This window comes from Ranitomeya variabilis, chromosome 4 (genome assembly GCF_051348905.1).
Source record: "Ranitomeya variabilis isolate aRanVar5 chromosome 4, aRanVar5.hap1, whole genome shotgun sequence".
NCBI lineage: Eukaryota > Metazoa > Chordata > Amphibia > Anura > Dendrobatidae > Ranitomeya > Ranitomeya variabilis.
Window position 1 is genome coordinate 684,255,621 of NC_135235.1, and position 14,652 is coordinate 684,270,272.

Sequence of the window (14,652 nt, forward strand, 5' to 3'; positions counted from 1 at the left end):
GACCTGTCTCCTCCTGAGAAGCTAAGTTTTGCTAGTTAATGTTTGCTCATTATTTCCTTGAAAATGTTTCTCTGTATATGATGAGTTCTGTCCAGCTTGCTTATATTTAATTTTCTCGCTTGCTGGAAGTTCTGGGGTGCAGAGTTGCGCCCCTCACATCGTGAGTCGGTGTGGGGGTTCTTGTAATCTCTGCGTGGATTATTTTTTATAGCATTTTATACTGACCGCACAGATCCCTTGCTATCTTCTGACTATTTAGTGTTAGCGGGCCCCATTTGCTAAAAAACCTGTTTTCATTTCTACGTTTGTGTTTTCCCCTTAACTCACTGTTATTATTTGTGGGGGGCTGTCTAAACTTTGGGGTGATTTCTCTGAGGCAAGTGAGGCTTTGCTTTCTCTCTAGGGGTAGCTAGTTTCTCAGGCTGTGAAGAGGCGTCTAGGATTTTTGGTAACGCTCCACGGCTGCCTATAGTGTGTATTGATAGGATCAGGATTGCGGTCAGTATAGCTCCCACATCCCCAGAGCTTGTCCTAAGGATTTCTGTTACTTAGCAGGTCAGTTTGCGATCCTTGCGACCAGGATCATAACAGATGCATATAGGAACATTGAAGCAATATGGTGTATATAGGAATTATGAAGCAGTATGATGCAATATGATGCATTAAGTAACTATGAAGTGCTATAGTGCATATAGGAACAATGAAACAATATGATGCATATAGGGTCTATTATTATTATTTATTGTTATAGCGCCATTTATTCCATGGCGCTTTACATGTGAGGAGGGGTATATATAATAAAAACAACTACAATGATCTTGAACAATACAAGTCATAACTGGTACAGGAGGAGAGAGGACCCTGCCCGTGAAGGCTCACAATCTACAAATGAAGCTATATGATGCAATATGATGCATGAAGTAACTATGAAGCACTATGGTGCATATAGGAACAATGAAGCACTCTAATGCATATAGGAACTATGAAGCAATATGCTGTAATATAATGCGCAAAGGCAATATGAAGCGCTATGATGCATATAGGAACCCTGAAGCAATATGATGCAATATGATGCACAAAGGCAATATGAGCACTATGATGCATATAGGAACAGTGATGCAATATGATGCACAAAGTCACTATGAAGCGCTATGATGCATATAGGAACCATGAAGCAATATGATGCAATATGATGCAGAAAGGCAATATGAAGCACTCTGATGCATAAAGGAACCATGAAGCAATATGCTGCACAAAGGCAGTATGAAGCACTATGATGCATATAGGAACAATGAAGCACTATGATGCATATATGAATCCTGAAGCAATATGATGCAATATGATACATGAAGTAACTATGAAGCGCTATGATGCATATAGGAACTATGAAGCAATATGATGCACAAAGTCCCTATGAAACAGTATGATGCCATATGATGGCACAGATCCACTCAATATGATGCATTGATGTACTATGATGCAGTATCATGCACAGAGGCACTCAATATGATGCATAGAGGCACTATGATGCAGTATGATGCACGGAGGCACTCAATATGATGCATAGAGGCTCTATGATGCAGTATTATGCACAGAGGCACTCAATATGATGCATAGAGGCACTATGAAGCAGTATTATGCACATAGGCACTCAATTTGATGCATAGAAGCAGTATGACTAGGCCCTACTTGAAGGTGCCAAACAAGAGACCAGACTTACACTTTTAAGCAAAAGAGCAATCTATCAGAGTTCCAGATAAATCTCCACTCTGTACAGTACATCTCATTTGTCAGACTGACTCCACCCGAAGGAGCTAATTAATGAGCCACAGCTGGAGGGCAGTCTTCATGGAGACAATGTGCTGAATTAACACCTTGTGTCCTCCTATGGATGGAGTAGTTAAGTTGCAAAGAAAAGTGAAACACTTGCTTATTGAAGCAGAAAATGGAAAGCATGCCTCCAAAAAGTCACTCTGAAGCCCAATCATAAGGCTCTGTGCAGACAAGACCTGCAACTAACTGAAGTCCAGTCATGAGATGTAGCCTGGACATATGGCCCTACCATAGCCTAGAGGTCCAACGCCTAGCTGCAAATGGGTTCCAGGTACAGCTTTGGCACAAAGGCCTGAGACTAGAGTCAGCCCAGAGGCCCAGGCCATCAATGCAACATTAAACCATGCACTCACCTGTGCTGCTAGAAGACAGGGGGAGCTGGTAACGCCAAGAGCCTACCCAAGGAAGGAAGCGGCGTCCCGTCAGGAATGCTGCATTACTGCATGTGCCCCCTTCCGTGTTCCATCGTGGAACGCACGCCGATCCTATGTGCCGGCGCCCCTCTCTGACGTCACCGGAAGCGCAATGGCCTTTTCCACGACACGACTTTTGGAAGTAGCGGTGTTTTGCCGGTCAGCGTCCGAGCCGAGAGCCCCCCACTGGGAGGAAGCGGCTCTACCCAGGAGCCCGTCTGCTTGACTAGTCTCTGGGGCTGAGGGACTCCCCACCGGGGAGTTTCCACCCTGGGCTACTTGACAGGGGGAAGGATTGGACATGCCGCATGATCCCCCTAAGCCCATTGCACAGGCTGACTATTGGCTGAGGACCCTCTCACGGGTCTGTCTGAAAAGGGAAGGCTGAGACCCCCGAACTCTGAGTCCATCTGATACAGCACTGATAGCTGAGGGACCTCTACCCAGTGAGGTGTCAGCCACGGACTACTTGACAGGGGGAAGAGAATCCACAGGCTATCTTCGCTCTAGGAGCAACCTCTCATACAACCATCCCTGTAGGGACAGGAAAAACACTGGAGGGTGGAGGTGGGAGGGTCCTTTTAACCTCTGTATGATCCTGTCCCGCTATAGGTCAAGGAAGGACGTCCTCCATGGTGCTGTCCTGAGGGACATAATGGAAAATACAGTATATACCGCTCAGGGAACACTTAACTTCCAGAGATCATTTCCATATTTATACTAAATAGCAGAGATCTCCAAGACATTATGATTGCACATATCCCTAGTCTTTATAATGATACCGCACTCATTCCTTGACAGACAGCAGCATGGCCATTAGTTAGAAGCTGCAAATGAACTTCCATCCTCTGGAATTCCACGCCTCAACACGTCCGATTATCCACCAACCTCGGATCCTTCAAACGGAACCTGAAACCCATCTCTTCAGGAAAGAATACAGCCCACAATAACCATTCTGCCGCCTCACCACCACCCGAGCTGCCGCCTCACCATCGCCAGGAGCTGCCGGGTCACCACCGCCAGAACTGCCGCATCACCCCCGCCAGAGCTGCCGCTCCCCCAACCTTCTGTCTCTTCTCCATTATCCCGTAGAATGTAAGTCAGCAAGGACAGGGTCCTCTCCCCTCTGTACCAGTCTATCATTGTAAAATTTGTTTACTGGAAACGATATCTATAACCCTGTACATAACCCCTTTTCACATGTACAGAACCATGGAATTAATGGTGCTATATAAATAAATAATAATAATAATCTTTGGAGCAGGTAAGTTTTCCCTGAGTGGTACATATTGTGCATTCTATAAATTGAGTTTAGTCTAGGACAATTTGACTGCACTACTAATTATTAACAGCTATTATAATTCCAAACTAGGGCAGTCCCTATAGGAAAAAAAACACAATAATTATACTGCATTTTCATAAACTTCCTATTCCTCACTGACCGCCACTGGAGTGGCTTATAAACTTACAAAGTATATAGTTTGAAGTCTGGGATCTGCCTATATATGGCTAGTTTTCTGACTGTTTTGGATAACATGATACTAGGTTTTTTTTGTCTAGTCTCGCTTAAATATAGGTCAATATTAAATAATGTCTCCTGATGAGTCGCCTTTGGTGAGGAGTGAGGACGACAAAACCCGTAGAAATTAGAGACTTTGAGAGTGAGTGTGTATATGTCACCTCAATACTGAAACGTGGGGTATATGTTTTTTCTATTAGTCAGCTTCTGACTAACCTTCAGGGGGTGAATTAAGGGTATAGTTTTACATTTAGAACTAATAAAGTTTAGTTTTATCCATTTGTATCCATGTAACATCTCTGATGTTTTTTAACAGTTGATTTCCAAGTAAAATATTTCCCACATTAAGAAAATGAAAAAAGCTTCTCCTCTGTGTGATTGCTCTGATGTCTAACAAGATGCGCATTCCGGTTAAAACATTTCCCACATTCTGAACAGCAAAATGGTTTCTCTCCTGTGTGAGTTCTCTGATGTCTAAAAAGATGCGCTTTCCGGTTAAAACATTTCCCACATTCTGAACAGGAAAATGGCTTCTCCCCTGTGTGGGTTCTCTGGTGTATAACAAGATGTGCTTTCCGGTTAAAACATTTCTCACATTCTGAACAGGAAAAAGGTTTCTCCACTGTGTGAGTTATCTGATGTCTAACAAGATGTGCTTTCCAGTTAAAACATTTCCCACATTCTGAACAGGAAAAAGCCTTCACCCCTGTGTGACTTCTCTGGTGGTTAACAAAATGTGATTTCCATGTAAAACATTTCCCACATTCAGAACAGGAAAAAGGCTTCTCCTCTGTGTGGGTTCTGTGATGGCGATCAAGATTTATTTTCAATTTAAAACATTTCCCACATTCTGAACAGGAAAAAGCCTTCTCCCCTGTGTGACTTCTCTGGTGAGTAACAAAATGCGATTTCCATGTAAAATATTTTCCACATTCAGAACAGGAAAAAGGCTTCTCCCCTGTGTGGGTTCTCAAGTGGCTGTCAAGAAACCATTTCCGGTTAAAACATTTCCCACATTCTGGACAGGAAAAAGGCTTCTCCCCTGTGTGGGTTTTCTGGTGGCTATCAAGAACCCATTTCCGGTTAAAACATTTCCCACATTCTGAACAGGAAAAAGGTTTCTCCCCTGTGTGAATTCTCTGGTGAGTAACAAACTGTGATTTCCATGTAAAATATTTCCCACAATCTGAACATGAAAATGACTTCTTTGCTTTAGGAGCAGTTTGTTTTTTAATGCCTCTTTTGTGACTTTGATTTCCCTTAGTAGTCGGTAATGAATCAGAAGATGGGACCTGTTTCATAGGATCAGCTGACAGATCTTTGCTGTGATTGGATGATGTTATATCTAGAGTAATGGCGCTCACTTCAGTTGTATCTTGTAGGATCTCAAGATCATCAGATATAAAAATGGAAGATGTCAGCTGTCCCTCTGATCTCCTGGTACAGTCATCTGCTAAGATAAACAAACAATTATTTTTTAATAAAATATCCTTGAGTTTTATATTTTTGAACATTTCTACTTAAGCTGTCCATAAAATGGCAAGCTATGTACAAAAACTGTAATTATTTACCAAGACAATGACAGTTCACAGTCTAATAGAAAACTTTATTAGATGAACCAGTAGTGCATGGTGTTAAACTGATTATTCATTCTGTCTCCCAAATATAGAATAAAAAGAAAGTAATCAATGTTATGTAGGTGAAAATAATACCAATTCTCATCTCACAAAAAACAAGTCCCCACTCAGGTCAACATCTGTCAATGGAAAAACAGAGTTTTCAACACTATTAGTGGCTCAAAGACTGTTGAAAAGCAAAAAGGTTTCTATAAACCAATCCAGCAAAATCCACTCTCACTTCTGAGTCTTGCAGTGTGCTCAAACAACATTTAGGATACCTGTATTTAGCAATATTATAGTGAGAAGAATACACTTAATTAGCGTTGTGTACCCTGAAGCACAATCTGGCCACTTATGTGTTGGGTAACAAAACGGCAAATGTGTAATTTTTACTTCCAACATCCACTGTGTGTTAATTTCTGGAAAGTGGCTGTGGAGTTAAAATATTCACTCCCCCTATAGATTATAACCCTCAGTAAATTTATTTATAAAATGGAATCACTTTATGGGCATTTCAACTGTTCTGATTTTCTGTAATTTAGCTATGGCTGCTTTCAAACATCAGGCTTTTTGCTTCAGGCTAAATCGGGCTCTTTAGAGAAAAACCGGAACCGGAAAAAATAAAAACCAAAACCAGTTTTTCCCCCATTGACTTGTATTAGCGCCAGATCGTGCCGCATGGCCCAGCGTTCCTTCCGTTTTTTTCCGGATCCGGCTAAAATTCCAATTCCGGCGTCTGGAAAAAACGTCTACTGCAACGTTTTTTGTCTCCGGCGAAAAAGCCTGAAGCGCCGGATCCGGTGCTTCCGGCTGTTTGCTACAATGAAAGCCTATGGGAGCCGGAAGGTGCTGGATTAGTAAAAAGGCGGATCCGGCGGCCTGATCTGGTTTTTTAAACTGAGCATGCTCCAAATTTTTTTTTAATCCAATAATCTAGATAGGCTAGCCGGATCCGTCAAAAAAACGGATCCGTCGCATCAGTTTTTCAAAATCTGCGCCGGATCCAGTTTTTCCAACATTCGCCGGATTTAGCCTGACACTGAAAACCTGATGAGTGAAAGTAGCCTATATTAGAGCTTCTGCATATGGTGTGTCCAATCTCATCTGGGCTCTGTTCCTGTTGTCCAGCTGGAGTAATCTGCTCCCTACTAAAGCTCAAAGCATTTGCTTTGCCAGAATCTGCCAGATACAGCCTTGTTCTCCTCTGGTTCAGTCCTCTTGTGCTCAGCTCGTGGCTTGTGTATTTGTTTCCTGTTGGGACCGTGGCCCTTTACTGACTACTTGTGTCCTAGTTCTGACCCAGATACCTGACTATTCTTCTTGCCATCTAACACCACAGAATAGCAGATAACACCATGGTCCAAGCCTAGGGGTCCCTGTGTAAGTTCAGATTCCATGTAAGGGTGTTAAAGGGTGATGAGCAAGGCAATCCTTGGGATATGGAAAGCAGAGAATATATTGCCAAGCATGTTCATGGTGGACATCTTTTGAGCTGCCAGGTGACCACGAAAAGTGCTCCCAATACATTGTGTCTGCTAAGTACTCCAGTAAGATCTGCACTCAAATAGCTAAATGGCGCTCCTTCCCTTCTGAACCCTGCCATGTGCCCAGACAGTAGTGTACAATCGTATGTAGGGTATTGTGCGAGGTTGGAAAATAATTTGTAAGATCCATTTGTTTTCTATTATCCTTTGTGAATAATTCCAAAGTTATCACCACATAAAGTGACACACGTCAGATTTTAAAAATGGGGTCTGATTAAGAACACAAAACTGGCTGAGGGAAGAGGTTAAATCAGTGTATTTTGGACACTACTGTAGTCGAAAACTGACTGTAGATAACACATCTACTGAAATGATCAAACTCAAAAGTCTTCGTCAGTAATAAATGAGTAGCTAGTGGTGAAACCTCTCTGGGGAAATTAGTGTATGGGTGATTTCACAATCTAAACTAGTGTAAAGGTACCTTCACACTAAGCGACGCTGCAGCGATACAGACAACGATGCCGATCGCTGCAGCGTCGCTGTGTGGTCGCTGGAGAGCTGTCACACAGACCGCTCTCCAGCGACCAACGATGCCGAGGTCCCCAGGTAACCAGGGTAAACATCGGGTTGCTAAGCGCAGGGCCGCGCTTAGTAACCCGATGTTTACCCTGGTTACCAGTGTAAAATGTAAAAAAACAAACAGTACATACTTACATTCGCATCCCCCGGCGTCCGCTTCCTGCACTGACTGTGAGTGCCGGCCCTAACAGCAGAGCGGTGACGTCACCGCTGTGCTGTGCTTTCACTTTACGGCCAGCACTCAGTCAGTGCAGGAAGCGGACGGCGGGGGACGCGAAGGTGAGTATGTACTGTTTTTTTTTTTTACTTTTACGATGGTAACCAGGGTAACCATCGGGTTACTAAGCGCGGCCCTGCGCTTAGTAACCCGATATTTACCCTGGTTACCATTGTAAAACATCGCTGGTATCGTTGCTTTTGCTGTCAAACACAACGATACACGGCGATCTGACGACCAAATAAAGTTCTGAACTTTAATCAACGACCAGCGATATCACAGCAGGATCCTGATCGCTGCTGCCTGTCACACAATGATATCGCTATCCAGGATGTTGCAACGTCACGGATCGCTAGCGATATCATTTAGTGTGAAGGTACCTTAAGGTCCAATATTTCCTGTCAGATGAGTTTAAAGAACAAATATTACACATTTAAAGAGAACAGTGTATAATAGTGCAGAGCTGAGATGTCTTAAAGGGAACCTGTCAGCAGGAATGTGCACAGTAACCTACAAACAATGTCAGGTCGGTGACGTTATACAGATTACAATGATACCTTGGTTGATGAAATCCGTCTTATGGCTGTTGCTTAATCTGTATTTGTAGTTTTCAGTTAATGAGATTCTCGTGCTTCAGAGTGGGGCTGCGTGTGGGGCTTTATGTGGTGCTCTGATTACATATGCATCTGTATTGACTTATGACAGGTCACTGATCTCTCACTGACCTGCCCCCATTTTTATATAATGCACAGAATAGTGTTGATAATGCCTATAATATTGTGGCTATTGTGAGGTTTAGATAAAAAATTACAGCCAGCAAAATGTTGCAGTGGCGGCGCCTGCGCAGTAGCACCTATAAGTAGGGTTGAGCGACTTTTACTTTTTTAGGATCGAGTCGGGTTTCGTGAAACCCGACTTTCTGAAAAGTCGGATTGTGTGAAATCGGCCGATTATTGGGAAAAGTCGGGGGCCGACCGAAACACGAAACCCAATGCAAGTCAATGGGGATTATTTTTTTTTTATTATATTCTCTCTCTCTCTCTCTCACTGTGTAAATCGCTACATCCAAAACGGTAAGATGGTGTTTATACCCCCAGCCCCTGTGACGCCGCAGAAAGCAAGACGAGACCTATGTCATGACGCTGCCCACACTCCTTCATTGGCTGAAAAAATGGCGGTTAAAGCGTCATACGAAACGTAACTTTGGCGCGAAGATCGCCGACCGCATGGCCGATCCCACACTGGGATCGGCTCGGGTTTCACGAAACCCGACTTTGCCAAAAGTCGGCGACTTATGAAATTGACCGATCCATTTTGCTCAAGCCTACCTATAAGTAAGAGATAGATGCTATTGGACAGACGCTGCCGGTGCTATTTTGCCGGATGTAATTTCTTTTTCTAACCCTCACAATAGCCACAACCCGCAGTTCCCCATACAGCCCCGCCCCAGAGCACAAGAATCTCATTAACTGAAAACTACAAATAAAGATTAAATAACAACCATAAGACGGATGTCATCACCAAGTATCAATGTAATCAGTTTAAAGGCGCCGACCTGACAGTGTGTGCAGGTTACTGTGCACAATTCTGCTGACAGGTTCCCTTTAAATTTAGATCTTAGGCATTTGGAAGAGGCGATGGAGAGCTTTTTTTAAGACTATGAGGGACTTACAGAATCACATAATTGTGGTGGGATTGATCTGCCTCAATCAAACTATCATACACAATGAACAGGTAAAAAAATACATTTTTTTATTCTATGTTACATCCCCAACAACCACATATGTACGAGGGGAGAACTCCAATAATAAACCGGACTTGCATTTATTTATGGTGGAGCATTGGAGCTACTATGAGTCCTGACCAGTATATCAGAGAAAATAATATTGCTCCCCATTTCAGGAGAGATTGTGCAGTATCTGAATTCTTTAGGATCGAAAACAATGTATTTTATGACGTGGAGTGAAGCCATGAAACCAGGGCTCGAGCCATGCCAACACATCTCCTGCAAGCGTGAATAAATGTATATTACAGCCATCAGCCACGCACAGCTTAGAGATATATCATGGCACAGGTGTAATGGTTTTCCTGTAGTTTATCACAATCCTCCTTGAAGTTAGTCAGTTTAAAAAGAAATTGAAAAGTCAGGATAAAGGGAAACTCTGTTATTATTGTACAGAAATTCACACTTGGCCTCACTGCACATTAAATGTTGTCGATTATAAAAGTGAAGTTTGGCCAGAAAGACTGGACCTGGTCTCGTAGGGACCATATGAGCACATTCAGCAGCAGAGAAGGGAGAGAAGGTAGATTCATCCAATAAGATATCAGGGATCTAGGAAGCCAACAGCATCATTACCCTCCACTTTCTCTTACAGGCCCATCATAATACTTTTCTTCAAGTGATTTTCCAACTTGTCAGCACATTCTACGTACACTGTCGTTCGACTTTGTAGTTTACAGATCTGGGCAGGTAATGGCTAGCAACTTCTAATCACAGGGGGTAAGTTCTATAGAAAAGGGCTTTCAATGACCAAAGTCATTAGAACAGTTTTGGGAGAAGGAGAATGTTATGGTCTTGAGGCCAAATGGTGATCACAGAATTGTGATACGACCGGACTACATCACTAATAAAGCAGCCACAGCCGGTCACTGAGAAGAATCTGTGACTTCCCTGCATTTAGTGGTTACTACTCACCTGGGTAGTCATCTGTAGGAGTCTCCTCTTTACACCGCTCATCACCCCTCACATATGTCTCTGTAGTATTAATATGGGTCAGATCTTCATCCTGAAACAAATATTGTAAAAGTCACAAACAGAGGGAGAAGTCACATCTATGATCAGCTCTAATCCTGCCATCTCCACCGTTCTCATTACACAAGTATAAAACATATAATACTGGGGGATAAAACAAGACTGAGCACAAGACCTTCACAGCCGTCTACACATCATAGGGGAGATCTCATGACACCTTCTCTCCATCTACCTGATGAAACTGAGGAACATTGGGATCTTCTTGTTTATAGTCCAGTGGAAGAAGAGGACGGGGACATCTCTCTGGTGTTGTCCTATTACTGGGTAGATCTGGAGAAAACACATACAGGGACTGAATTCATTTCTTTTCATACAGATAATTATAGGCCGTGTGTATTTAGTCCTGTCTATTACCTGGTGATGTGAGGGGCTGGGGAACCTCCAACATGGAGTCCTTGTACAGATCTTTGTGTCCTTCTAAATACTCCCACTCCTCCTTGGAGAAATAGATGGTGACATCCTGACACCTTATAGGAACCTGACACATACAATGATACCGTCATCCCCGATCCCTTCATAGTGTTACTGTATAATGTCCCAGCATTCCCAGCAGTGTCACCTCTCCAGTCAGCAGCTCAATCATCTTGTAGGTGAGTTCTAGGATCTTCTGGTCATTGATGTCCTCATGTATCAGGAGGTGAGGTGGAGGCCCCGTGATTGGGCTCAGGGGTCTTCCCCATCCCTCAGACACAGGGTCCTGACAGCGTTCACTAGAGGTTTTCTTCACTACTGTGTAATCCTGGTTATGGAGAGACACATTAATAAATCTCACTACAGACATTTCCAGAGTCCTCACCTCTCCAGTTCTGTCCATCTGTTATTCCCATAGATAAGAATGATGTAATGTGACGTCATCAGAATCTCTCACCTCTCCAGTAAGCCGGAAGAGGATCTCAAGGGTGAGGTGTAATATCCTCTCCGCCATCTTGTCTCTGTCCATATCCATGCTTGATGGGTAAATCAGGTAAATTCTCTTCTATAAAAGATCTTCACTGAGAGGATCCGATATTGTAGAGACCTGAATGAGAAGATGAGCCGATACAACATCATAAAACTCCTGGAGATATATAAATTACTGGAGATATATCAGGATCCTGTCAGCATCAGCGCACTGCCACGGCTGAACAGGGTGACTCACCCACACTGCGGGAAAGCCCAGGCAGAGACCTGAGCAGGGTGCTGAGGATGGCAGAAAACAGAAGGACCTACGATCATGTGACCACAGGGGGGCTTAGCGTCCTGCTGCTGGAGATGAGTGCAGGATTCTACAGGGACCCCTGAAGTAGAGAAGAGGGGAACTCAGGTCAGACAGGCGGGGGTCATACATGGAGAGGGCAGTGCGATACAGGAGGGGCAATCAGAGAATAGTCAGAACATAAGCAAGGAGTCATACACGGAGATAGCAGCGCAGTACAGGAGGAACAGACAGAACTCTAAATGGGGACAGAACCAGATCAGAACCAGACAAGAATAAAGTAGCAAAGGCACAAAGCACTGACACAGGCACAATAGGGTCACACACACTCGGCCAAGGGTCAGAGTATAAGAGACGAGGAATGACCCCACAATGAGGTTATAAGAAGCCTCCCAGAATCCCATAGTGAGGCCGTCCAGATTAACCTCTGAACTACCTAATCCCACAAACTAAGCAGATCATGACAAGATAATAAGGGAAACATATGAGAAGATTTATTATTTTACAGTATTTAGTTTCCTTCTTTACTTCTACTAATAAAACCTATATATTTAGGCCACAGACAACAAGCAGTTTCTCCCTCGGAGTCGGCAGCTGAATACGTTTCTCATAGACTCATCTTCCATAACGCTAATTCTCGTCTCATTTACCGACACTGGAATCGGCATTAGCAATACTGCAGGAGATATTCATTACACGTGACAGGAGAAATAACTACTTCATGATGAGGAAGACATCTTCATCTTCTACTACGGCTCTAGAAACATATTTGTCCAGAGTCCATCACTGACTCCATCACCACCGGCCGTCTATATGAAGGTTTCCTGTCTTCCCCGCACTGTAATCTTCTATCACGTTAGATCTCAGGTCTGATTCACACACAGAAGTTTGAGGCTTTTATAAAAGGATGTTTTGTAAGAACCAAGACAGGAGTTATATGATGCCAATATCTACATGTACAGGGTTTTTTGTCTTCCATATATTACATGAAAATCACCAAAAGCAAAAAAAATTCAGGGATGGAGGTACTGTTGAAATATTATATAGTTTGGGGGAACCCAAAAAAATGCACTGTACGGTATCAAGAATGGGGATAAGTGAGAATGTGTTATCTAGTGGTTTCGGTGGTAGCAGATTGTGTGGGGCATCTTGTATCATCATAATGTGTGGAGGATATCGATACTAGGGGAATATTATACTGTGTGTGGGGGCAAAGAAAGGGGCACCGTCCTATTAGACTAACACGTTTCCTTCTCAAACCCCCCTAAATATAACATTTTATAACAACCCCACAATTTGTGACTGTTCAAGGTAAATCGCTCTCTCACCATTGGATTAGAGCTGATACTATGGAGCTAAAGTGACTAAACAGACTTTCTGTCACCTCCATAAAGGGGCACTTTTCCGTGTTTGTCAGAACTGTCCGAGGATTATTAGAGGGGATAGTTTCCCCCCAATTAGAAGGGACACCTGTGGATATTGGGGTCTTTACCTGCTACAGTTCTGGAGTGGACCCTCCACCCGCACTCCACAGGGAATAATGGAGCCTCCAGCACCGACCTCCACCCGCAGAGCCGCACTCCACATAGAGAATAATGGAGCCTCCAGCACCGACCTCCACGGTAAATGCTAGAGTCTAGCTAGACTGTATGGGCTCAGTCCAGGTGTGACATCATTTCCAGGGGCGTGTTCTGACTTAGCAAAGGAAGGAAGAGAAGCCGTCATTATACATTTGTCTGAGCCGTCTAGGAGCCCATACAGTCTATCATCTTAGGTAGTGAGCTGGCTGTACTGTATGGGCTGCAGTCAGGGAACCCGGAAGGAGTCCATATCCATACAGTCAAGGCTCAACACCTCATATATGGCTAATCTATGCATACAGGACCTGTGATGAGGTCACAGGAGGGGAGGAGTCAGGGGTCACATGATCAGGGGCCTCAGTGAATGATATCTGTAGTGAAGAAGCTACATGGAAACTTCTCAGTCAGTGACATTTCCGCCATTATTTGCCCCTCACTATTATTATTATTATTTATTTATACAGCACCATTAATTCCATGGTGCTGTACATGTGAAAAGGGGTTACATACAGAGTTCTAGATATCGTTAACAGTAAACAAATATACAATGACAGACTGGTACAGAGGGGAGAGGACCCTGTCATTGCGGACTTACATTCTTCAGGATAATGGGGAAGAGACAGGAGGTCGGTGTGCTTCAGCACTGGTGGTGGTGAGGCGGCTGCTCGAGTGGTCGTGGCAGCAGCTTGGGTGGTCGGTGACGTGACGGCAGCTCGGGTGGTCGGTGACGTGGCGGCAACTCGGGTGGTTGGTGAGGAGGCGGCAGCTCGGGCGGTTGGTGAGGCGGCAGAATGGTTATTGCAGGCTGTAGGCTTTCCTGAAGAGATGTGTTTTCAGGTTCTGAAGGATCCGAGGGTGGTGGATAACCGGATGGGGGATCTTTGGGAGAAATCTTGGAGGCGGTTGAGTGAGGAACGAATAAGTGTGGAGGAGAGTAGGAGGTCTTGGGAGGATCGAAGATTACCTGAGGGAAGATAGTGGGAGATTAGTTCAGAGATATAGGGAGGGGACAGGTTGCGGGTGGCTTTGTAGATCAGTGTTACTAGTTTGAACTGGATTCGTTGGGTAATTGGGAGCCAGAGAAGGGATTTGCAGAGGGGTGAAGCAGAGGAGTAGCAAGGAGAGAGGTGGATTAGCCAAGCAGCAGAGTTGAGGACAGACTAAAGTGGTGCAAGGGAGTTAGTGGGGAGGCCACAGAGGAGGGTGTTGCAGTAATCGAGGCGGGAGATGATGAGGGCATGCACAAGAGTTTTAGTACATTGTAGGCTGTGGAATGACGGATTCCAGCAATATTTTTGAGTTGGAGGCAACAGGAGGTGGCAAGAGTTTGGACGTGCAGTTTGAAGGACAGGGCAGAATTGAGAGTTACCCCGAGGCAGTGGATTTCAGGTGCGGGAG

The 14,652-nt window shown here is 44.1% G+C and overlaps 1 protein-coding gene across 2 annotated transcripts; it reads right to left on the reverse strand.

Moving 5' to 3' along the window:
- Nucleotides 1–730: 730 nt before the first annotated feature.
- Nucleotides 731–13,493, reverse strand: LOC143767605 (uncharacterized). Of its 2 annotated transcripts, none has more exons than XM_077256034.1 (8): nt 13,167–13,493; nt 11,618–11,756; nt 11,348–11,497; nt 11,039–11,218; nt 10,834–10,957; nt 10,652–10,749; nt 10,363–10,453; nt 731–5,215 (listed from the first exon to the last, which is right to left on the reverse strand). In XM_077256034.1, exons 3-8 carry the CDS (start codon nt 11,423–11,425, stop codon nt 4,110–4,112), a joined length of 1,677 nt encoding a protein of 558 aa, XP_077112149.1. In that variant the 5' UTR covers nt 11,426–11,497; nt 11,618–11,756; nt 13,167–13,493; the 3' UTR covers nt 731–4,109. The 2 variants fall into 2 exon arrangements, with proteins under 2 accessions (XP_077112149.1, XP_077112148.1); XM_077256033.1 differs by having other exon boundaries at nt 731–5,218.
- Nucleotides 13,494–14,652: the final 1,159 nt, after the last annotated feature.

Coding starts and splice junctions, on each gene's coding strand:
- LOC143767605 (XM_077256033.1), bottom strand. CDS start 11,425: ATGGATATGGACAGAGACAAGATGGCGGAGAGGATATTACACCTCACC. Junction 10,958..11,038: donor TTGAGCTGCTGACTGGAGAG/GTGACACTGCTG, acceptor TGTATGTGTCAG/GTTCCTATAAGGTGTCAGGA. Junction 10,750..10,833: donor CCAGCCCCTCACATCACCAG/GTAATAGACAGG, acceptor TGTTTTCTCCAG/ATCTACCCAGTAATAGGACA.